This window comes from Leptopilina heterotoma, unplaced genomic scaffold, assembly GCF_015476425.1.
Source record: "Leptopilina heterotoma isolate Lh14 unplaced genomic scaffold, ASM1547642v1 Lhet_87, whole genome shotgun sequence".
NCBI classification, from domain to species: domain Eukaryota; kingdom Metazoa; phylum Arthropoda; class Insecta; order Hymenoptera; family Figitidae; genus Leptopilina; species Leptopilina heterotoma.
In genome coordinates, this window is record NW_025111190.1 from 932543 (window position 1) to 956297 (window position 23755).

The window sequence follows — 23755 nt, forward strand, 5'->3', positions numbered from 1 at the left end:
AATAAGTAAATAATTTATGTCATAAGATAATTAATTCTAGACGTCATTTTGATGTAATATATTCGCTGTTTATAATTTTCAGTTTGATCAAATAAAACTTATTTATTTCAATGTAAATGTCATATTTTTTATTCAAAATGTGCTTTGACGGGAATCGAGCAGTAATTGGTACATTTACCCTACGCTTCTTATTCAAAATTAGTTTATTGAATTGTCTCGATATTTTAATTAACGTTTATTTCTAAAAGGGTTTTGTACATTTTTTTACGGCAAGTGTATCAATGAGGTCTCGCATCAATTACTGTGGAATTTCAGCCAAGATATCTTCTGTATAGAAAAAAGATATTTGTGTCGAAAAAATTGAACTTAAAGTTAATTAAATTAAAAATTAATTACAATCTTCATTAAAGCGCAATAACTAAAGCACCAGCAGTAATTGATGCACTTACCCAAGTAAAAAAGAAATCGAATTTTAAAATTTTTTTACAGAAGTATATTTTAATAGTATAAAAATACTTGATTGATATATATTCGGTCATAAGTTGTTGTTATCGGGATGCACTGTATTGAACACTCCTTCTAAAGAAAGTTTTGCTTTCAAGAGTTCGACATTTTTTGCAAAGTTTAAAATGTTTTTTTAAATTAGTAGTACTTGACATATGTTATGTAAAAACTTTTAATTATATTCATTTTTCAGAAATATAAGTTCTAAAAAAAGCATTCTGTTTATTGACTAGAAAAAAATTTACAAAGCATTTTTTCCATCCGCCTTTGTGAATAACGTACTTTTTTATTTTGCTTTCACAAATAAAATACAAAATTTTCATTTAAGATTCATCGAAATAGCGGCGTTCACTATTGTGACATCTAAATAAAATTGTTGTCATGCTCTTGGATAATAGCCAAGGATCGTAAAACTAAACGACAAAACGACTGAATATCCATATGAACGCTTTGCGATAACGCCAAAAGAATTCTTGTTTTTTATTATTATATATTTGAAAAATCAACTTTTATTCACATTTAATTTTCCCCTTTTTGATGTTAAATTTCCGCTTTTGGTTGCGAAATCTGATTATTGACAACTAATTGAACAAATATTTATTTGTCTTTTACTTGAATCAATGAATTAATTCATCTAAAAATCGATTTTTTTCAATGTGAAAGATTGAATGTTTTTTTATTCCATACCATTAATGAGCTGATTGAAAAGCATGCTTTCTGCTTCTATATATATTATAAGTACAACTTGATTCAAAAACCAATTATTCAATTGCTGATAAATGTGCTGCTCGCGTTGTGAAAATAATAATTTTTATTTTTAAATGAGCACAAAAGTATTGCCTACGTTTATGATTGCTTGTGGGGAAAAAAGAAAATTTTTGACTGATTGAAGTATGTTAGTGATTTCAGGTTTCATATTAATTACCAAACAATCGAGATTATTACGATAAATCTTTTTTTAATGTAAACTGATTTTCTGTTAAATTAACTTGACAAAGGCATGCAAGGTAAAAAATGATATAATTTACTTAACCGATAAGTACTGGTTATTTGTGCAAAAGTTACCACAACAGATAATGATGCTGTTAATTTTAACAATTCGATTGGCATGTAGAAGGATGCGTTATTTCGCTCCAAATCCAACATCCGCACGTTCTTTTTACGATTAAATTTAATTATCTTTTAATATAATGTTTATTTAAATATTTAGTAAATTCTTCCACAATTATTTAATAAATTAATTTTTTCGATTTTTGGAAGACGTATATAAAAGGTAAAAGAAAAACACTCTTTTACTTTTTTATAAAAATTATAATTATTATAAAAAAGTAAAAGAGTGTTTTTCTTTTACCTTTTACATACCGTGGAACCTAACTATACGAAATATTTTCGTTTATAATTTTGGATAAATGATTGTTTTGGAATTATTTTGCACTGTTAAATGGCATTTGTTTTTTTAGGTATTTACATTAAAAATCAGAAAATAAAATTTCTTTGTTTTTATTAGATTTTTGTATAAGTACTTGTAAAAAATTAAATTTTGGTTTCAAGATGATGCCTGAAATTTCTGAAATTTCTTCTACTATTTTTATAAATAAGTTACTAATGATACTTTGTTTTCTTGATTCTATTAAAAAGTGGACTTTCTGTTTCATTTTTAACTTGAAAGCATCAAATTGCAACGAATTGATACCAAGAATGTGGATCTAATCAAAAACTGATCTAAATTTTTTGTATCAATTCGATACAGTTCAGTAGCAATTTGATACTTTCAAGAAAACTGTAATTTGATACCTTTCAGAAAACTATGTTAGTTATAAATTAAATAATTTTTGTTTATAAAAATAAACATAAAGAAATTATTGATATCTAATAATACTAAAAACATTTAAACATCATTAATGAGAAGTTAATTCTACACAAATAAGATTAGTTCTCTCCTCGAGATAATATATACTCTAAATTCGAATCATTGAAATACAAAACAAACATTTACCTTAACTCCTTTAGTACTAAATAAGCTAACGGAGAATAGTAAATGTTTCTTAGGTACAAAATTATCCTGGAAGAAAATAAAGAAGACAATTCTCTTATTCAATGATATTATATAAATCGTCGAGGGTGGTTTTCTTCATTTTAATTTCCACCAATTTGTACTCTAGAGCTCGTTTGTAGACTGGTAAATAAAAAAAAGAGGAAGAGTGATAAAAAGCAAGAGCATTTCTGGTGGCATCTGCACAAGAGGTTTTGAAAGACTGATATTCCCAATGCAATCTACTTGTTTCGAGGCTCTCTCTCTCTCATTGTACACCAATTCCCTAGAAATCCCCTTCAAAAACTTACAGATCCATTTTAAGATGAATTGTGTATTAACTTTAGTATTGTTACTCTAAAAACTTTGAAGCATCGTTGACGAGTTGCAACATTTCTGTTCCATTGGGAACGGAAAGCTTTTCAACAATCAAAAGGAGCTTTAGGAGAAGAAGAAGAAGAAGAAGAAGAAGAAGTGCTGTCAACAATATTTTATCATTGTATATCCTCGCAAACATGTGTTATACGTGATTCGTGAGAGACTATATGAAAGTTACACTAACAATGTGGAAGTGTAGAAATGTTATTTATTTCCTTTTGACCTGTGTGTTAATAATCCCATTCATTGAGTTCAATTTCCCATTCCTTCATGTGGTACCTGGTCGATGTGTCTATCCAACGGATGTCCAATAATGTGGAAACAACGGTAATATAGAGGAGAGGCACGTGGGCTGCTTTCAATTCCAATGGATTTTGTGGTTACACCCATTGTCGGAAATTTCCGAATATCCAACTCTCCATCGTCTTGATTAAACTCACGATTCTAACTGCGATATGCTTTCCCTGCTGATTAGAATTTTAATGCAAGACCAATTAATTTAACCCATTGTCAATTTAATCGAACGGGTTTTGGAGTTGAAGATATTATATGGTCGAGAGTATTTTCTCATCATTCATATCTCGTTGGTAAAAATTTTGTTTAAATACGGGTTTTTCAGTATTTTGTACCCAATACTGGCATATTATTTATTCCGTTTGTAAGCGGGTATTCAATTATTATTAGTGATAATGGGTACATTATCATATATTGTAAATTAATATCACAAGCCTGCATGGTTTTTTATTTTTAATAACGAAATGGTTTCTAATGTAATTTTGTCCGCGGAAAACGATTTCGGGTTCCGAGATTCCAGATTTCAAGTAAAGTGGGGGGTAAAGACTCCTAAGAACATTTTTTTTTGGGTCTTTACTACCATTGTTCTCAGAATATAGAAGTGATAGTCAATTTTGGAACTTGGAATCGTTTTCAACGAACAAATATACATTGAAAACTACTACAATATCAAAAATAACGAAAAAAAAATTTTTTATGGTCTTCACCCCCATTTTTCTCAAAATCTTGAAGTGATAGTCAATTTTGGAACTTGGGATCGTGTTCAGCAGGCGAATATACATTGAAAACGACTCCACTATCAAAAATAAAAAAAAAATAATTTTTTTATCTTTACCCCCACTTTTTTCAAAATAATCTATTTTTTTGGTCTTGTGAATTAAGGGTCTTAAACAGCACGTTTCAAACTTTAATATAAGATTCTAGGTTAAAAACAAGTTTTCTTATAGCCTTTCATAAGGTCTTAATTTGAAGTTTAAAACGTGCACTTTAAGACCCACAACGTGTAAGACAAAAAAACTAGAAAATTCTGTGAAAAGTGGGGGTAAAGACCAAAAAAAGTTTTTTTCGCTATTTTTGATATTGGAGTCGTTTTCAATGTATGTTCGCCTGCTGAACACGACCTCGAGTTCCAAAATTGACTATTACGTCAGGATTTTGAGAAAAGTGGGGGTAAAAACCAAAAAAAAAATTTATTTGTTATTTTTGATATTGTAGTAGTCTTCAGTGTATTTTTGTTCGTTGAAAACGATTCCAAGTTCCAAAATTGCTTAACACATCCAGATTTTAAGAAAAGTTGGGTAAATACTAAAAAGTGCTATTTTGGTGATCTTTACCTCACATTTTTCAAACTCCAGAAGTGTTAAACAATTTTGGAACTTGTGTTCTGTTTTCCAAACAAAAATACCTAATTCAGTCTAATAAAAAAGTGAACATTTTAAAAGTGTAGGTAAAGACTCTAAAAAGTGTTTTTAAGAGCCTTAATCCCCACTTTTTTCAAAATCCTGTGTTAGGTAATGTATTGATAACCAGGATCATGTTCAGTGGACAAAATTAAATTGAAAAGTACTTCGATATAAAAATATAAAAGTTGAATTTTGCAGGCCTGTGTAATTCAACTAAATATAAATTAGGTTAGATTAAAAAATTTTTAAATGCGAGGTAATTTTAAATTAACGAAAAATCTAGTCTAACAATATTGCCTCTTTCTCTTTGTGTTATAAACTTGAAATTTTCCATTCAGGTTGTTGCCGTATAGACTGATTTTTTTCTTTATTGTTTTGCAGGGGACCATTCAGCGTAGTACGGAAATGCATTTATCGGCAGACGGGACAGACATTCGCCGTAAAAATTGTCGATGTGGCAAAGTTCACTTCTAGTCCAGGACTCAGCACAGCGGGTGAGTGTGTATATTATATATTACATTGAGCCATTAATTTCCGGCTTTGGGAGAAAATAAACGAAAACATCATATCACTGTTATCCTGCACTTCACAAACTAAACAATTCATACCTATATAAATGTGTCCTGCAAATCTATATTTGCGGGGAGGAAAAAGCCTATTGGATATGAAAGGAAAAATAGATTTTTGCTTTTTTTTCCCTCTCTTATAGCACAAACTGGTTTGTACTTGTTTGTAAACAAGGAGTCGGGGAATAGGGGTTGCATTATCATAAATTTCCATGAACGGTAGTCGTATGTCGACTTAGGCTATATACATGATGGCCTCAAATAGACCTTGAACGAGCCATCAGAATACTAACTACAGGATAATTCGATCATATATAATTTATGGTCGTCCATCAAAATAGACAAGCCAGTGATTAAAATGTGTTATTTTTGTTTTTAATCCATGGAAGAAGGAAGAGGTGTTTAATTCAAAATTTATTATTTTAATTGGAATTTGTTGCAGATTTGAAACGGGAGGCGACAATATCGCATATGTTGAAACATCCGCATATTGTTGAATTACTGGAGACCTACAGTTCCGAGGGGATGCTTTACATGGTGTTTGAACAGTAAGTACTTGACAATTTTATGAAATTTTATGAAATTGAGTATCTGCATGCAGCAACTAGCCGAGCGCTCGGCGAGTTGTTGCATGCAGGTACTCAATTATAAGTCTGTATAAATATGACGCGCTCTGAAGAAAGGTGCCTTAGGAGCAAAAAATTTTAGGTTATGTTTGTAATTTTTGTAATGAAAACACACAAAGGGGATTAACTCTCAATATAAACCACTGATGTTTGAATCTTCATTACATCGTAAATAATTAATAAAAACTAATTTTAGTTTTAAATTAAACACAGAAAGTTTTAATTAATGTAAAAATATAAAATATACAAACATAACCTTAAAATGATTTACAACTTTCTTCCAAGAGAGTGCCAGCGTGAGTGCCAAAAATATTCATGAAAATACCAATTCGAAGTGAAGAAAATTCGAGTAAGTTATAATTTGAACTAAATATTCATTAAATTAATTTATTAATTAAATATTATTTCGAAGCAACAAATTTTCTAAAACTGATAATTCTATCAAATATTTTATAGAATCAGCACCTTAAAATTCGATCTGTAAACAACAGAAAAGTTTTGTTTGAAACATTTTATTTTCTTTATTGCATAAAAGTTTTGACTTCAGGAAAATCTTGTGTTTCTTTAATGCTATATTGACAAAGTAAACAAAATAAAACTTTCATTTTCCGACATTTGAAAATAAATGAAATACTTATTTGTTGCAATTTAATAATAAATTAATACATTTGTTAATTTGTATTGTTAATAAATTTAAATAAAAATTCGAAATACAAGAAGTAATTTAAATAAATAACAATTTAAAATACAAAAATTAGTTTAAATATCAAGTTAAAATACAAAAAGTAGTTTAAATATCAAGTTAAAATACAAAAAGTAGTTTAAATATCAAGTTAAAATACAAAAAGTAATTTCAATAACAATATAAAATACAAAGAGTGATTTAAATAACAAAATAAATTATTTATTTATTTTTAAATAAATTCAAAACAATAAAAGTCATTTAAATTTAAAAGAGTCAAATTTAAAAAGAGCCTTATATTCTCTTTCATACAATTAGATTTTGTTTTATTCATTTTATGAAAATTTAAAAGTTTTCAGTAAACACAATAGTTGAAAAAAAAATTCGCAGTAGCTCTAAGCACTCTAAGGTATATGTAACCTTGATGTAGATTACCTTTATTTAAAACCTTTGCTAACGTTGGAAAAGTTTTGTTTGTCTAACCCAATTTCTTCATTAGTGACGCTGTGTAATTCTTGAAATTTTTGTATTCTGTTCCAATTATTTACATTCCTGTTTCTCTCTTAGAGACAGATGTTTACCTCATTAGGGAAAATTAATGCAGTGTGGAAAATTTTTTTGTCAGAAACTCACAAATATTAGTTAATAAAACAGTTTTGAATTAATTACCCTCAGGAAAATAAGATGAAATTTAAAAAAAATTGTATAACTATGTGAAGAGGTCACATTTATCTAAAAGTAATAAAAGCTTCAAATTATACATTTTAAATTAAAAAAGGTGGAAAAGAATATATTTTTTATATATATACAGTCTGGAAAAGTGATTTTAAACGAGTTGGAAAATAACAATAATTTTGATTTAAAAGGAAGTGATTTCTTGCTTGATAACTTTTGCAAAAAATCAAGTGCAGTGGAAACAATGAAAGCACAAGATGTATAAAAAGTGATGGAAACGAATGAACGTATAAGAATGAAAGAAAACCGAGAAATAGGTATGTGGCCCTCGGAGAATGTTTCTTTTCTCGTGTAGAAAAAAGCTCATTCGCGTTTCTACCTTGCTCTTGTGCTAACGATCCTTCATACTCACTACCAGCATTCATTCGAGGATAACTATAGTTCGTTGGCCTTTCTTGTTTGAACGATATTGACCTCGTACGAAGCTTATGTCTAATAGTTATATGCAAAACAAGAGGAAAAAATATTCTAGCAAAAAAGACAGAAATATTGTAAATTATTCATTAAATAAGTTTCTTATTTTTTTTTTTTTAATAATGAGACTTACACTGAAAGGAAATTTATTTTATTACCCGAATAATTTGAATTATTTTATTATACATAATTATTTATTCAAATAATAATTGCGATTATACTTGTTTACAAATTCGGGTCAACTTTTGGACCCAAAAAGACTAGAACGTATCTTTTAACATATCTTCTTACGCTGAATTCGAATCCGTTGCTGGATTTTTCCTAGCAATGGAAAATTTTAAAATGGCGGATCCAAAATGTCCGAAAAAATAAAAAAATTGATAGGATTCACTTGAAACTTGTTAGCTGGAGGTTTTCGAGGTCACTGATTACGAATCTGAAGTTCTTTTTAAAACATTTAATATGACAAACGAAATAGTTAAAAATCACTCAGATTAGCTTCAAACTTAATACTCGGGAGTTTTTGGGGTCACTTTGAAATATTAAAATCTGACTTCATATTCGTAACTAGAAACCCTAAAAAATTCCCAAGTAACAAGTTTCAAGCAAATCCGATTTATTTTTAACTTTTCTTCAACCATATTGAATCCGACATTTTGAATTTTAAAACTCTGACTTCGTATCTGTACAATGCGATAAATTTTTAATTAGAAATTTTGATTTTTATTAATAAGTTTTTTTAAATTTCAGTATGGATGGTTCGGATTTGTGCTTCGAGGTGGTAAGAAGAGCAACAGCCGGATTTAAATACAGTGAAGCAGTTGTTTGGTGAGAATAATATTTATTTTTTGAAATTTATTGCTTTTTATCAACATAAATTATTTAATAATAATATTATATATTTTTTTAATTTATTAAGTTGATAAATTTTAACTACTAATTAGTGAAATTACTTCATTTAATTACGAAGATGAGACTGTGAGTTTATGTTGAAACCTTATGATTTTGACCTAATGATATATGATATACGAGGACTAAACATAAAATACAGTTTTGCATGCTAAAAACTCTTTGAAATTTATTAAAATATTTTGAAAATCAGATTATTTATTACATAAATAAAGGAAAAACATAAAAGCACAAAAATTTATAAAATATTTTGCCAAAATCGCAAACTGTTTACCCTCCCCCCACCAGGTGGTGCAGAAAAGCCACTTGCAGTGCTTTCGTAAAACTCTATAATAACTTAGTCCTTTCATGGGATACAAAAAATGGCCGACGAGGTTTTTGAAGCTTAATAATAATATTAAACTTTCAGTACCAGTTGAAAATTAAAAAAAATCCATTAAATAAACAACGAAATTACAATACAATAAAAAGTATCATGTTTGCTAATAATTATGATTTCCAAATATTCTAAACATTCAATCAAATGAATGGAATATTTTTAATTTACAAATATTTTTCCAATTTACTGACTGTAGTACTTAGTAATTTGACAAATCCCCTTTTTTTAAATTTGAATCCCCTTTAAAAAAATTAAAATCCCCTTTTTTACCTAAAATCACATGAAAAAAAATCACAAAAGTCGCCCAAGTATTTTGTTAGAAATTTTGAAAATCAACTTTTGAAGAATTTTAATTGCAAATTAAATAGCAAATTTTCAAAATAATTAAATTATCAAAAATTTTAATGAAAAAATACTAACATTTTAGAATTATTTTTAACATTTTGGAGAAAAAAAATCATGTTCAAAATATTTCTTTAATATTCATCAGAAAAATTAATTTGGTTTTTTAAACTATACAAAAACTCTTTTAAGAAATTCAATTGTTTTCGAAAAATTACATTAAAATAGTTTTAAAAACTACTTAATTCTTAGAATTTTTTTATCATAATTTTTTTAAGATTTAATTATCTTCGAATAAAGCAAATAAAAATTTACTTTTTTGGACTTTTAAAATTTTGGAGAAATTATGGTCATATTTATAATTCAAATTCTTCAAAAATTTGATTATTTTTATTTTTTGAAAATATTATACCTTAATAAACTTAAGAAAAAAACATGGACAGTTACAATTATTATAAAAAATTGAGTTTTTGTATTTAAATAATTTAATTCTCTCGAAGATCTTTCGGAAAATTATTTAAAGTAATTAATTTAGAGATGAAGTTTAGTTGAAAATTGTAGAAAATAATTGAATTCAGGAAGGGTTATAATTGTAATTTTTAGAAATTATTAAATTTCATAAATTTTACTCATTTTCCGTAAACTTTTATATTTTCCTGTGAAAAGAATTTTGTCAGGGAAAATAATTTTAATATCAGTAAATTGTCAGGGAAATTATTGATAAACTGAAACTTGTCACCACCTTGATTAAAGTATACAATATTTTTATGCGCAACTGATTTTACAAAAATAAATTGAAGCTCAAACTATAAAGAATCGATGTAAGAATTAAGTGTAGATGTCAAATATAATATAATATAGTATAATAGCATATCCTAATAGCAATTAAAATTTAGGTAACTAAATATTTTCCAAAATAGCAAAATTTTCTTCTCTTCGCGTTTACTAGTGAATAAGTTGCAATCAATCACATAAATCCAGTGAAATTGTGTTTTGAAAATCTTATTCGATGTATAATATCACATAAGACATTTCCATTTCCCGAGTATATAAGATGGATAGAAAGAGCGATTTGATTTGAAGGAGATAAATCTACCTCGGGAATAAAAGTCAACAAGGTTTGTGTTTAGAAAAAAAAAAAAAAAAAAATTAAAAGTAAAATAAAGTGTAAGTGTGTATAAAAAAAATATATATATATGAAAGAAATGAAATGATATTTGAAAAGACTTTGTCCTGCGACGATAAGAGGCAAACGTTGACACAAAATTCTAAAAGCTTGCGTTTCAATTTCAGCCACTACATGAGACAGATCTTGGAAGCCCTACGTTATTGTCACGAGAATGATATAATCCATCGAGACCTGAAACCACAGTGCGCTCTTCTCGCCGGAAAGGAGAATTCAGCTCCAGTGAAGTTGCGCGGTTTTGGTGTCGCGGTACAACTTTCGTCCTCGCAAACCAATGGAGTTGGTATGTAAGCTTTTTCTACTTTTCTCTAACCATTGCTCTATATGTGCTATCTATACCAAAAACTATTCACGGTGATGGCTCTTTTTTTTTCTTTTTTTCTTTTCTTTTTGCTCCTCAGAGAGCATCGTGTACCGCCCTTTTGTTATACTATATATAGTACCGCTGATGACTAGTCAGAAACCCACTATACTCCCCAAGAGTTTTCCGAGAGCTGCTAGAGACGGGAATTGTAAAATATTATCCCCTATAGTTTTCGAACTTCTGTATACAATCTCTCGCGTATAATCCTTATCCCGTTTGGATAGCCGCTAGTAGTAAATCTTCCGAAAACTGGGAATTGAAAGCTTTAAGAAACGAGAGAAAAGGCACACATGCTATCCAAATTTTATGTGTGTTTCCTTCGATCGGTCAGTTGGCAAAAGTTCAAGAAAAAAAAGAAGAATAATAATAATAACAATCTTCTGGCTATACAAAGAGAATTCTCTCCCTATAACTATATACATGTCTGTAGTTGAATTTAATGAATTTTGAGAGGAGGAAATTTATACTAAAACGCGCGCGCGCTCGAGAGAGAGAGAGAGAGCCAGAAAATTTATATCTGACTTATAAACATCCCCTTGTTTTTAAAATTGAATTAAAAAAAGATTTTCCTTTTCATCGTCGTGATTCTGAATAATTGGAATTTTTTTATTAGAAAGCAAGCGGCAACACTTTTATCTTTTGTGCGTAAAGATTAAAAGGCTCGTAAATTTTCACTAAATTCACTTATGTATTTTCTGTCTGGATTATATTCATGACTATTATATTAAAGCTGTAATACTCTTGAATAAAGAGAAAATAGAAGCTCTTTAAAAGCACAAAGAAAAGTGTAATATTTATGGTTTTTTAGTTTTTTTGCTATAGACTTGTAAATTTTCTAATATTTTATTTTCTAAAAAATTTTTTTCTATGAAAAGTAAATTTCTAAAAATTTCTTTTTCTAATAAAGGTGATTTTCAAAATCTTTTTTTCTAACAATATTCAATTTTTGTAATGACGATCAATAGGTATATGATTAAAGAATAAAATTTACGAAAATGTTTTAATTCTTTAAAAAAAATATTTGAGATTTTGTTAAAAAATAGAAATTACGCAAATTTTTTAACAAAACTTTAAAATAATGTAGTTAAAAATCGTAATTAACAATTAGAAATTATAGAGATTTTTTTCCTTAAGTTATTTGAAATTTTCTAAAAAAGTGTTTTATAAATAAATTAATTTTGGAAATTTCAACATAAAAATGATGCAAATTATTATTTTTTTACAAGAAAAACAAATTGTAATAAAAAATAGTAATTTTATAAAATTTTCTCTTCTTTTTCAAAAAGAAACTTATAATTTTGTAAAGAAAATTGTGATTGAGAAACAGAAAATATGCAAAATAATTTTTATTTCTTAATCTTAGTTTTTTAACAATTTTCTAACTTTTATCAAAATTATGGATTTTTAAAAATTTTAGGAAAATATTAAAATAAATACATATTAGAAAACATAACTTCTTAGAAAAACTTTTTTTAGAAATCAAAACGTGTTAAAAATACTTTTTTTAGAAAACAGATTTCATTAGAAATCGCTTTTTTTAGACAAAAAGGATTAAAAAATATTTTTTAGAAAAAGTGACCACCTACCTTTTTTTCTTTGAAATAATTTTAAATCAACGGTGGTAATTATGGAATATATCATGATCAAATAAAGACTATCAAATTTCTAAAAAAAACAACGAAGTTTATAACGTTTACGATTTACGACTGAAAAAACATTTTCCTGAGAAAAAACAATCTTTTTTATTTACAAATTTTTCTATTCTAAATTATTGATCATGAAAGTATGTAAAACATTTTAAAACAAAAATTTATAAAAATTTTAATAGAAATTTTTTTTTTATAAATTGTTGATTATAAACGTTGTGGTACTTATTAATGTAAAATACTATGAAAATTATAAATTTTTGTTGTCTTTTAAAAATCTCAAATTATTCACATTAAATTTTAATTTGATTAAATTAATAATTAATTTTTATCAACATTTTTTGTTTCTGACAATAATTGATTTTTTAGATGTATTTTCGTTGAATTTTTATAATTGACTTCTTTGAAAATTTTTATTGAAGAAAATAATTGTATTTTGGAAGAGTTACGGTTGAAATATTTAGAAATAATTGAATTCTTTGAAAAGCATTCACAAAACTAAATGTAAATAACTGATTTTGCTAAATGTTTTACATAGTTAACAATATTAAAAATAATCGAATTTTGAAAGAGAGAAAGTTCTAATTTATAAAAATAATTGAATTTTAGACTATTTTAATTGAATTTTTTTAAAAACTGAATTCATGGAAAAGTTTCATTGAAAATTGTAAGAGTTGCAGATAAAATTTTTTGGGAATACATAATTAAATTATTTGAAAAGCATTATCAAAATTAATATAAATAATTGATTTTGAAAAATATTTTTGTTTATAATTATTACAATAATTTTTAAAAAATCTGGTATTTAGGTTTTAAACTCAAATTGATGACAATTTAAAATGCACTTAAAAATTGAATATTAATTTTTTTTGTAACAAAATATGGATTTTTAAATATTAATTTTAAGAAATTATTAAATTTTTAAATAATTTTAGTTAAAAATACTGTAAAAAAATGAAAAAAATTATAAATAATTTTTTTGAAGAATTTTAATTGGTATTTTTTATAAATATTCTTATTCTTGAAGACTATTTAATTGAAACATTTTCGAGTAATTAAAATTTCGTAAAATTGTATTGAAAATAATATTGAATTCTCTAGAAGGAATTATTTTATCAAAGTTTTTGAAAAGAATTGAATTTTTAACATATTTTATTAAATTTTTTTCAAAATTTAAATTAATTTAATTATTTTAATTATTAAAAAATTCTTAAATTCATATAATTGAAAAACTTTAAAATAATAGAAATTTAGTAAAAAAAATTGAAAATAATTGCATTTCTTAAAATAATAATAATAATTCTAAGAATTAGTTTTTTAAAAATTTTTTAATATAGTTTTTCAAAAATAATTGAATTTCTAAAAAGAATTTTTGGGCAATTTAAAAACTAATTAATTTTTTTAAGAATTTTCATTAATAATTTTTAAAATGATTGATTTCTCAAAAATATTAATTTTAATCGAAATGTATAATTGAAAGTATTGTAAATAATCGGATTTTAAAATGTTATAAAGAAAACTTTTTAATTTATTTCGAAAATTTAATTGTCTTATAGAAAAATTAATCAAAAATAAATTTTGAATTTTAAACTATGAATAAACTAAAATATAAATTAACAACTATAAATAAAGCTAAAATAAAAATTTTAAACTATAAGTCATCTAATTACAATAATAAATTATAAATTAATTTCCTTTTAAATAATTCAATTAGAGTTTTAATTATTTTATTTGAATGGAAATTTTTTTATTAAACTTATTTTTAAAAGAATAAATGATTGAAATGAACTAAAATTAAATTGTTAAAAGTTGAATGAAATTCTTTACTTGAACTTATTTTATTAAAACTTATTTTTAAAAGAGAGTTAATTAATATTATTAACAATTTCAATAAGTGATAGGTACTCTATGAAAGAAGGAAGAAAGAAAGAAGTCCATTCATAGTGAATATCACTTTTAAAATTGCTCGTTAAAAAACTTTAATCACTTTTGTAGACCATTTTCAAAAGTAATTATCACGATGCAGATGTTTTCACAGTGACAAACTAAGATTCATTTTCTAGGGTAGTTGCGACATTAATAAGTTGCTTCGACCAATGTTACACTGCCGCTGGCAGTAATTTTATCATTCTCAAAGCCAAACCAGAGTAGTCGCGCACTGGCAAAGGATTTTCAAGAACAAAAGCTTCTTTCATTGCTTTAACGAACCAGAATATTATTTCAATTCATTTTTCAAGCTGATGTTTTAATGACTTATTTTAAATGACAAAAAAAAAATTTTTTATCATATATTAATTATAAACGCTTTCATAATCGCGACAAATGAAGATTATTTTTTTAAGAGCGAAAGTACCATCAATCGGGGTAATTATAGAACAAACAGTACGACTTTTTTCATTATCTTCTTCACCGAGACTCAAAAGTTTTTTTTCAAACTATTTTAAAAGAAATTTTAAATTCTTCTCCAAGTTTTCATTGTTTGAATTTTTAAATCCTTAAAGTTAGCTTATAATTTTTAACAAACTTCTTCAAAACTTTAATTACTTAAAAAAATTTTAATTTTACATCCTAAATATAAATTCAATCAAAAATTGTAATTGTAACTCTTATTCTGAAATTTAATTACTTTTAAAAGCTTTTGAATTTCTTGAGGTTGCTCATAAACCTAAAAGAAGTGGTCAAAATCTAGGGTAAGTGTACCAATTGCCGAGGGTGTCCCATTTGTCGATGTTACCATGGTAATAACCAAAAAATATTGTCTAAAATGTCTCATTTGTTTGTGGATATAATATTAATATATTTTTTTCACATTTCTAACGCATAGGAAAATTAATATTTATCACTTTTTTCCATTTACAATGTGCTACAATGTTTAAATAAATTCCAAAGTTTGTTTACTCGACAACAGTAACCATCCTCGACAATTGGTACGTTTACCCTACAATATTATTGTTGTGGATTTATTTACATAAAAATTTATGAATTTTAAAAATTTAAATTCTTCGAAAATTCGATTATATTCAAAAACTTTAATAAAAATCATTAAAAAATTTAATTATTTTCAATACAATTTTAGGAAATTTTAAAATTTTTCATTTTAATTTAATGTTCTTCAAGAATTAAAATTCAAATTAAAGCACAAAATATTTATAAAAAATTACAATTGAAATTCTTCCGAAAAAAATTGTTCATAATTTGTTTTCAATTTTTCCAGTAGTTTCAAATTATTTATTTAAAAATTAAAACTTTAATAAATTTTTTAAAATAAATATTTGAAAAAATGTCCACATTTTGTTACAAAAAAAAATTAATATTCAATTTTTAACAGCATTTCAAATTGTCAATTTCAATTTAAAATCTAAAATTCAATTATTTTCATAAATTGCAAGTTTCTCTCTTTTAAAATTCAATTATTTTTAATATTCTTAACTAAAATATTTCTCAAAATTAAATATTTACATTAATTTTTATCATCAATAATAATAATAATAATAATTTTTAAAGAAATCAATTATTTTTCAATAAAATTTTACGGAAATTTAATTATTTGAAAATTTGTTAATTAAATATATTTTAATAATTCTAAAAAAATATGAATTAAAATTATTCAAATAACTCTTAATAACTTTTTAAAATAAATATTTGAATACTTATTTAATTTTTAATTTTTTTTATATTTATATATTTTTTAAATATTTTATTTAATATTTTGCAATTTTAATGTTTTTTTAAATCAATGTGTATGTTAATAACTTCGTTTACTTTCAGTTTTTATTAAAGAGTAAATTTACCGAAGTCTATTTGCTCAAATATTCATGATTCAAAGTGTTGCCGCTTTAAATTCGTAATTCGATTTTCTTTAAGTTGTTACTTACAGCTGTTGGTTGTAAAGTTTGTAACAGACGTGCAAGTATTTGTCAATAAGTTTAATAAGTTGACAGTTAGTGATTAATAATTAATAAACTTGATAAAGTTAAGAAAATTAATTATATTTCCATAACTATTTTTGCATAATATATCATATGACAAATAACTATTTTTTATTGCTTTAAAATATAAATTGATTTTCTAATTTTGAGTATGCAGTGATTTTTTTTTCTTTTTCTCTTTTTGTAAAAAGAATTGAATTTGAAAAATATTAATTGATTCTCATGTACCTATAGAAAAACTATATTGTTTAGATAAATGATCGATCGTTTAAATAGAGTGAGCATTCATTTTTTTTTTCTAGTTGTTAATTACTTTTTTCTGTGATCTACTATTTACTATACTACTATTACTATTGCTGTTATACTATATATGAGTCTGGATCGCTTCGTCAGTTATTGGCATTCGCATTCTAAATTTTGTGTGTTCAATGTGCAGAATGCAACGGCTTTTATCGGTTCTCTTCAGTTGAAAAATTCATTTTCAACTATACACGAGACATGTGTATACATTTTTTCTATCTTTCTCGACAATTTTGTCATTCGTTTTGTATTATTATTATTATTTCATTCACATTACAAATACAAATGCCCGGATTACTCGACACATCAATTAATTTCAAGAAGCTGCGATTAGAAGACAAATGTTAAGGCAAACAAATTTTTTTTTTATTTTGGAATTACATTGTACGTTAGAATGGATAGAAATTTTGTTTATGCTATTGTCTTCTTAGAATTGTTATAAAAATTGAAAATTAAGAGACTCGAATTTTTTGGAATTTCCAATCGATTATTTTTTTCTAGTGATGTCATTCAAGAGTTGAAAAAATTGTTTGAACAAATTGTTATTTATTGATTTTCAAAACAGCTTCAGGTTCACATTATTTTTTTATTTTTACAGTCAGCGACTGCTTCAAATAAAAGGAAGATTTAAAGTTAATTTAAAGTTATAAACAAAAGTCAAAAAGGTGGCCGACCTCGACTATGTTCCCCTAGTATAAGCGTTTGTAAATTAATAAACGTATAATAAATAATTTTGTTTAAATTTGTTATTACTTTTACTAATTAAATTTTAAAATTCAGAAAAAAATTCAAATTTCAACTTTGATGAAATAAATATTTGTTTAAACAATTATTAATTCATTTTTCGATAAACATAAAAAGTGCAAAAAATATGAAAATATTAGAAAGCAGCAATAAATATTTTCTGAAAAGTTAAAAAATGCAAGTCTTTTTCTATTTTATCTTTTAAATTTCTTGTTGACGGTAGCAATAAAAATTTTATTCACATTTTTTGGTCCTTTCTACTGTACTTTATTTTTTAAATTAATAATAAAACAGAACACAAGCTTACAAAACAAGTATTCTAGCATAAAAAAAATTATTATAAATTATAGTTATTTTAATACTTTTTACATATTTATAATATTACATTTTTTTATTCAGAATTTACAGAAATAATGTAATTATCATATATAATTTATAATATATTTTATTATTATGAACGCAGAGAAAATTGTGTTGGATTAATATAAGAACTTTGCTTATCTTATTTTAATCCCATTTAATTTCCTTTGATAAAGCAGTAGTGAATTTGAAGTTTCAAAGCACAGTAGAATTATTATTATTGAAATTTCCAGAAATGACAATGAGCAATTTGCACTCATGCATCTTTCCGTAATTAATTAGATTAAGTAGATGAAGTATAACTCTTTGAAAAGTAATTTTAGAGACTTAGATTAACACAATTTTTGAATAAGATATTTTTTAATTCATTTTTTTGATGAAAATTAAATTCAATAAATTTGGTTATTTGAAATTATATTCTTCAATATGTGTCGGAAAAAGGGAAGGGAAAAAATTAAAAGAATTTTTATATTTATAATTGACATTATTATATACTTTAAAATTCATTTAATTAAATTTAAATTGTAATGTAACTTCAAATTTATTTTAATTTTTAACAAACTGTCCCCAAATTCAGAAAGATCCGTGTATGTTTTGTCTCAACTCTCTAAATTTGAATTTTGTAACTATTTTAATTAGTCAAATTTGACTATTTATTTAGTTATTTATTTACTACTAAGGTTTTAAAATTGTCAGGATTTTTAGAAAAGTGGGGGAAAAGATTCCCAAGAAACGTGTTTTTGACCTAATGTGAAAGAAATTTTCTTTTGAGGTCTTAAATTAAAGTTTGAATCGTGCATTTTAAGATTCAGGCGCAAGAACAAAGAAAATGGAGGATTTTGAAAAAAGTGGAGATAAATAATATGGTTCGTAATTTTTCATTTTTGGTCCGTAAAGTTCGTATTTTTAAATACTTTCACTGGTTCGAGCCCTGTGTTTAGAGAACAAAAATTCATTAACCGAAAGAATTGATTTTTATCTTTACTCCCACTTTTCTCAAAATAGTGATGTGAACAACGAACAAAAATACATAAGAATTCACTACAATACCAAAAATAACAAAAAAACATGTTTTTGTGGTTTTTACCCCCACTTTTTTCAAAATCCTGACGCGCCAGTCAATTTTAGAACCCGAGATCGTGTTCAGCAGGCAAAAATATATTGAAAACGATTCCTATGTCAAAAATTACCAAAAAAAACACGTTTTTTGGGTCCTTACCCCCACTTTTTTCAAAATCCTCTATTTTTTGGTCTTGCGCATAAGAGTCTTAAAATTCACGTTTCAATCTTTATTTCGTTACTTCATGCAAGTCCTTAGATGGTTTAGATTGAATACAAAAAATACATTGAAAACTCTTACAAGAACGCGTATTTTTTTAGTCTTTACCCCCACTTTTCTCAAAATTATGACGTGCTAAGCAATTTTGAAATCCGGCATCGCGTTCAGCAGGCGAAAATACATTGAAAACGACTCCTATATGAAATATAAAAACAGTCGAATTTTGTACGCCTTAATTAGTTTTTTACTAATATTTAGTTATTTTTTTTTTTACTAATAATTAGTTATTTTTTTAATAATAATTAGTTATTTATTTACTAATTTTTCGACATATTTTAACCTAAAAGTGTTAAAAATTTAAAAAAATCTTTATTTGTCTCTGAGTTACGAATTTGAAGTTGGAATTAGAAAATTCAAAATGGCGTTTCCAATATGTCGGACGATGTTTTGAAATATTTATTGTATCCTGCTCAGTTTTCGATTATCGACGAATTCGTGGACAAAAAATTCAATAGACGATTTCTCCGAGACAAATAAAGATTTTTTTAAATTTCAAAATGGTTTCCAAAGAGAAAGAGTAGTACTTTCAGATTCTATATTGATCTTTTTGAAAAAAAATTCCTCTTCATGTATTTTCTGATTCCTTGTTAGAAAATCTTATTAAATTTCGTTGGTCTGTGTAATTAGTTATTTATTTACTAATAATAAGTTACTTTTTCTAATTGCAGAAGCAAAAATTGAGTTAAGATTTTACAGACAATTAGCGATTTTCAACTTCTTCAGATTTAGAGAGAATGGGATAATTGTCTTTTTATTTTTTAAACAACTTATAGCAATTAGTAAAGTAGCTTAAATGAAAGAATTTAATTATCTATTAAAAGGTTGTTGAGGAATTATTTTTTTTGGTCCGCCAAGGTTTTATAGCTTTGTTATAAGAAAAGTAACAAGATTTTCTTTTTTGTCTCAGAGTCCAAGTTTTTACAATAGGATGGGTTTTGTTGCCAGTTACTCAAACATGTAATCATGCACCTTGTATAAACTATATACTATATATCACCACCCCCCGTTCATCAAGCGATTTTAATACGCACTTGAAAGGAAGTGTTTACGTTTCAGTGTGTCTACGAATAAAAGACTAATCGATAATTCAACTGAATACTTCTCTGTGTGAAGGGCGCAATAACAATAACACCCTTCATGCGGAATAAATGGCATAATTTTCGAATTATTAGTCATTCAACTATTCTACAATTCCAGCAACATTTGGTTATTATTTTTGTTTCAAAATTAATTTTAACAAATCTCTATTATTATATGCTCTTATATTTTATCATTTTAAATTAATTTTCCGGGATGAATTTAAATTCTCGACATTGAACTTGAAATTTTCTTTTTAAATTATTGTGGTTAATTTTTTCTGAAAGTTTATTTTATAAAAGTGCTACTTAATCAAATTTTTCACAAAAATAATTTTTATCTGAACAAATTTCCATTCAGTAAAATATTTAATAAAATTTTTGCCTAGTTGAATTTTTAAAAGATAGAATTTCCATCATGCCGAATTTTCACTTTTCTTAATTTTGATTTTTACCAACTGTTATTTGATAGAATTTTTAAAACGACAAATATTCAATTTGAAAATCTATTTTTAATTGATTTTATTTATTTACTTATTTATTTGCATAACAAATTTTTTACTGAAATTCGAAAGAGAAAATTCCAATCAAAATAAATATTTCAGAGCAAATTTTGAACTTCATTATTCACAATTTTTTTCTAATGATCTCTGATTGATTAATTTAAAAGTTCACGCCGAAATATTTTTTTGGAAATCTGTCCAAATTAAGGCTGTTCTACCATTTACATAACCTTAAACTAAAATGTCATTTTAAACAATAAATAAAGCTAGAATTAAAATTTATTTGACTAATAAATAAAGAAAAAACAATAAATAAAATTAGTTAATAAATATAAATAAAAAAATCAAATAAATAATAAATAATCTTATTTTATATAAATATTATTTAAAAAAAAGTTATTTACATTTAAAGTTTGTTAGAAAAACATTTAATTTGCTTGTCTTATCTATAAAAAAAATTATTTGAAATTTTCATCTAAATTTTACAAACAATGACTCGGTTTTGAAAGATTTTTGAAAGCTCTTTGAAAGATTCTCTGTAATTTTTTTCGTTAAATTTTGCTGACAATATTTTGTTCAAAACTTATTGAATAAATAAAATTTTTTTTTAATATTTTTTTAAAAAATATTTTTTATTTTTATTTTAACTTTTTTTTACATTTTAAATTAAGAACAAAAGTTTTGAAAGAAAAAAATTAGGCTTTATTTGTAAAAATTGGATAAAAGTTAAAATTGTTAGTTATTTCTTTAGAAAAACTAAAATAATTATTGTTTTAAAGAAAATATTTGTGAGTATAATAATTTATTTTTAAATTGTAATTTATTTTGTTATAATTGTCGCTTTATAGTTTTAAGGTTATGTCAAAAGGAGTCGAACCCCCTTAATTTTTTGTTAAATAATAATTAGTGAAAATAAAAATTCGGACAGTTGAAAATTCTCTGTAATGAAAATTCTGATTTTTGAAAATTCAATAAGGTAGACATTTTATTGAATAAGTATTCTGCTATAAATAGAAATTTTTTTAAATAAAGATTATTTTTTTCAAAAATTTCATTCCAGTCGTGTCATTCAGTGGTCACGTGTTAATAATTATTATTAACAGTATTAATAATAACGAAATATAAAAAATAAAATAAATAAATTTAATAATAAAAAAAAAATAAAAGAATTCTAATCAAGAAATAATTAAAAAAGAAGAAATTCAATAATTTGAAAAATATTAATAAAACAAAACTTCAATAGAATACTCAAAAATTTTTCTAATTTCAATGTCTGTAATTTTCATGCGTCCCACTTTTTCACAAATAGCAATGGCAAAAATCGAAGACCGCAAATTTAATTTCTTGTTGATTTCATGTCTGTGTAATAAACATTTCCAAATTTCAATTATAGTTCATTGAATAAGACTGGGAAAAAATTTTTTTTATTGAAAAAGTTTTATCTCGAAAACTTTGCTTCTTCGTCTATACTAAACATTATTGACGACCCTCTTATATATAAAGTTTTGACATTGCTCAACTTGCCATACTTTTCAACAAGACCCGCTAGACTAGAGTTTTAAACTAATTTTGCAATTACCGAACGGAAAATTTATGAAGTTCTTAAAAGAACTTTTGTTCACTTTTGTGACATTGTATTTTAACTTATATCAGGGTCAATATTTCAGTGACACTTTCTGAAAGTATAGACTGTGAAGTAGATTTTAAATTATTGAAAATGAAATTGTAAAAAGATATCGTTTCACTGATAAAACAAGAAAAAGATATTTGAATTTACTACCGTCTATTCTTTTTTGAATAAAAAAAAATTTCACAATCTCATCACCTGAGAAAGTAGTAGGGTAAATGCACTAGTAGTCGGACACTTAAGGATACAATCTTAAATTATGGTTTTTTTCTTGAAATAGCAAATATCTTCTGTGTTTATAAGCACATTATTAATTAAAGGAGTTCTTCAGGATTAAAAATCATATAAATTTGTTACAAATAGTTGAGTATTTAATAAAATATAAACATTTTAATAAAAAATTACAAATGCTTTAGTAGTCGGACACTTTTTCCCCTTGTTTCTATAGTCGGACATCTGTCAGATATTTAGAATTTATAAAGTAAAAAAGATAATTTTTTAATTGCTATCTGCTGGAAAATGGAATTAAAGCATATTAGAAGTTATTAATATAATATTTAAACCCTATAAGTTTTAATATTTATGATTAATTATCAACAAAACTTTGTGCCACTCATCGCGCTACTCGAAAATGGTTGTATTTATAGTCGGACACCATGATTTTTAAAACATTAAATAAAATATTTCTTGTTTAATTATTTTCGAAAATAACACTATTTTAATAAAATATAAACTTCACACATTCGTCTAGTATACTTTTTAAAGTAATTATCACAATGCATTACTATTTATTTGACAAAAAACACGAAAGTGTCCGACTACTAGTACTGTCCGACTATACCCGCACTTACCCTATATTTTAAACAAAACAATTTTCTAAATATACCTGATAATTCAAAAACTGGGGGTGACAATTTTTTCTCATACCGATTTTTTAAATTAAAAAAATGAAAGATTAATAAGTTCGGGAAAAATTTAACAAATATGAAAGTTTAATTTTTTTTTAATTTGATAAAATTTAGTTTTTAAATTAATTTTTTTACAAGAGAAACGTTTGATAAAAATTATGAATCTTGTTTTCGTTTCACGTCAAATTTTTTACAAAGTGGGGTATATTTTTCTAGTTTGAAAAGAAATTTCATTTCAAACAAAATGTTTCACTTTTATATTCTCTTTGAATTTGAAAAATGTCGATATTTTTTCATCTATTTGCAATTCTGTGTATTTTTGTTATAAAACATAAATTTTTTTCTTATTTCAAAAGGACTTGAATACTGAAAGGAAATTTATTTGAATTAAATTTATAATCGATTATTTAAGAAGATATTGGATAGTAAGAATCAAAAGTTAGTGCAACATTATTATTTAATGAAGAGTCAATTTATATAATTAAAACTCCTTTTGAAAATAGAAAGAA

The 23755-nt window shown here is 24.9% G+C and overlaps 1 protein-coding gene across 8 annotated transcripts in view; it reads left to right on the plus strand.

The window, feature by feature from the left end:
* Nucleotides 1-23755, plus strand: part of LOC122511553 (peripheral plasma membrane protein CASK) — a 434675-nt gene that overhangs the window by 13047 nt on the left and 397873 nt on the right. For all 8 annotated transcript variants that reach the window (XM_043626886.1, XM_043626888.1, XM_043626887.1 and 5 more), the window contains exons 2-5: nt 4993-5105; nt 5620-5725; nt 8385-8462; nt 10558-10733. In XM_043626886.1, the coding sequence (XP_043482821.1) occupies nt 4993-5105; nt 5620-5725; nt 8385-8462; nt 10558-10733 (473 nt within the window). The remainder of the gene's footprint in view (nt 1-4992; nt 5106-5619; nt 5726-8384; nt 8463-10557; nt 10734-23755) is intronic.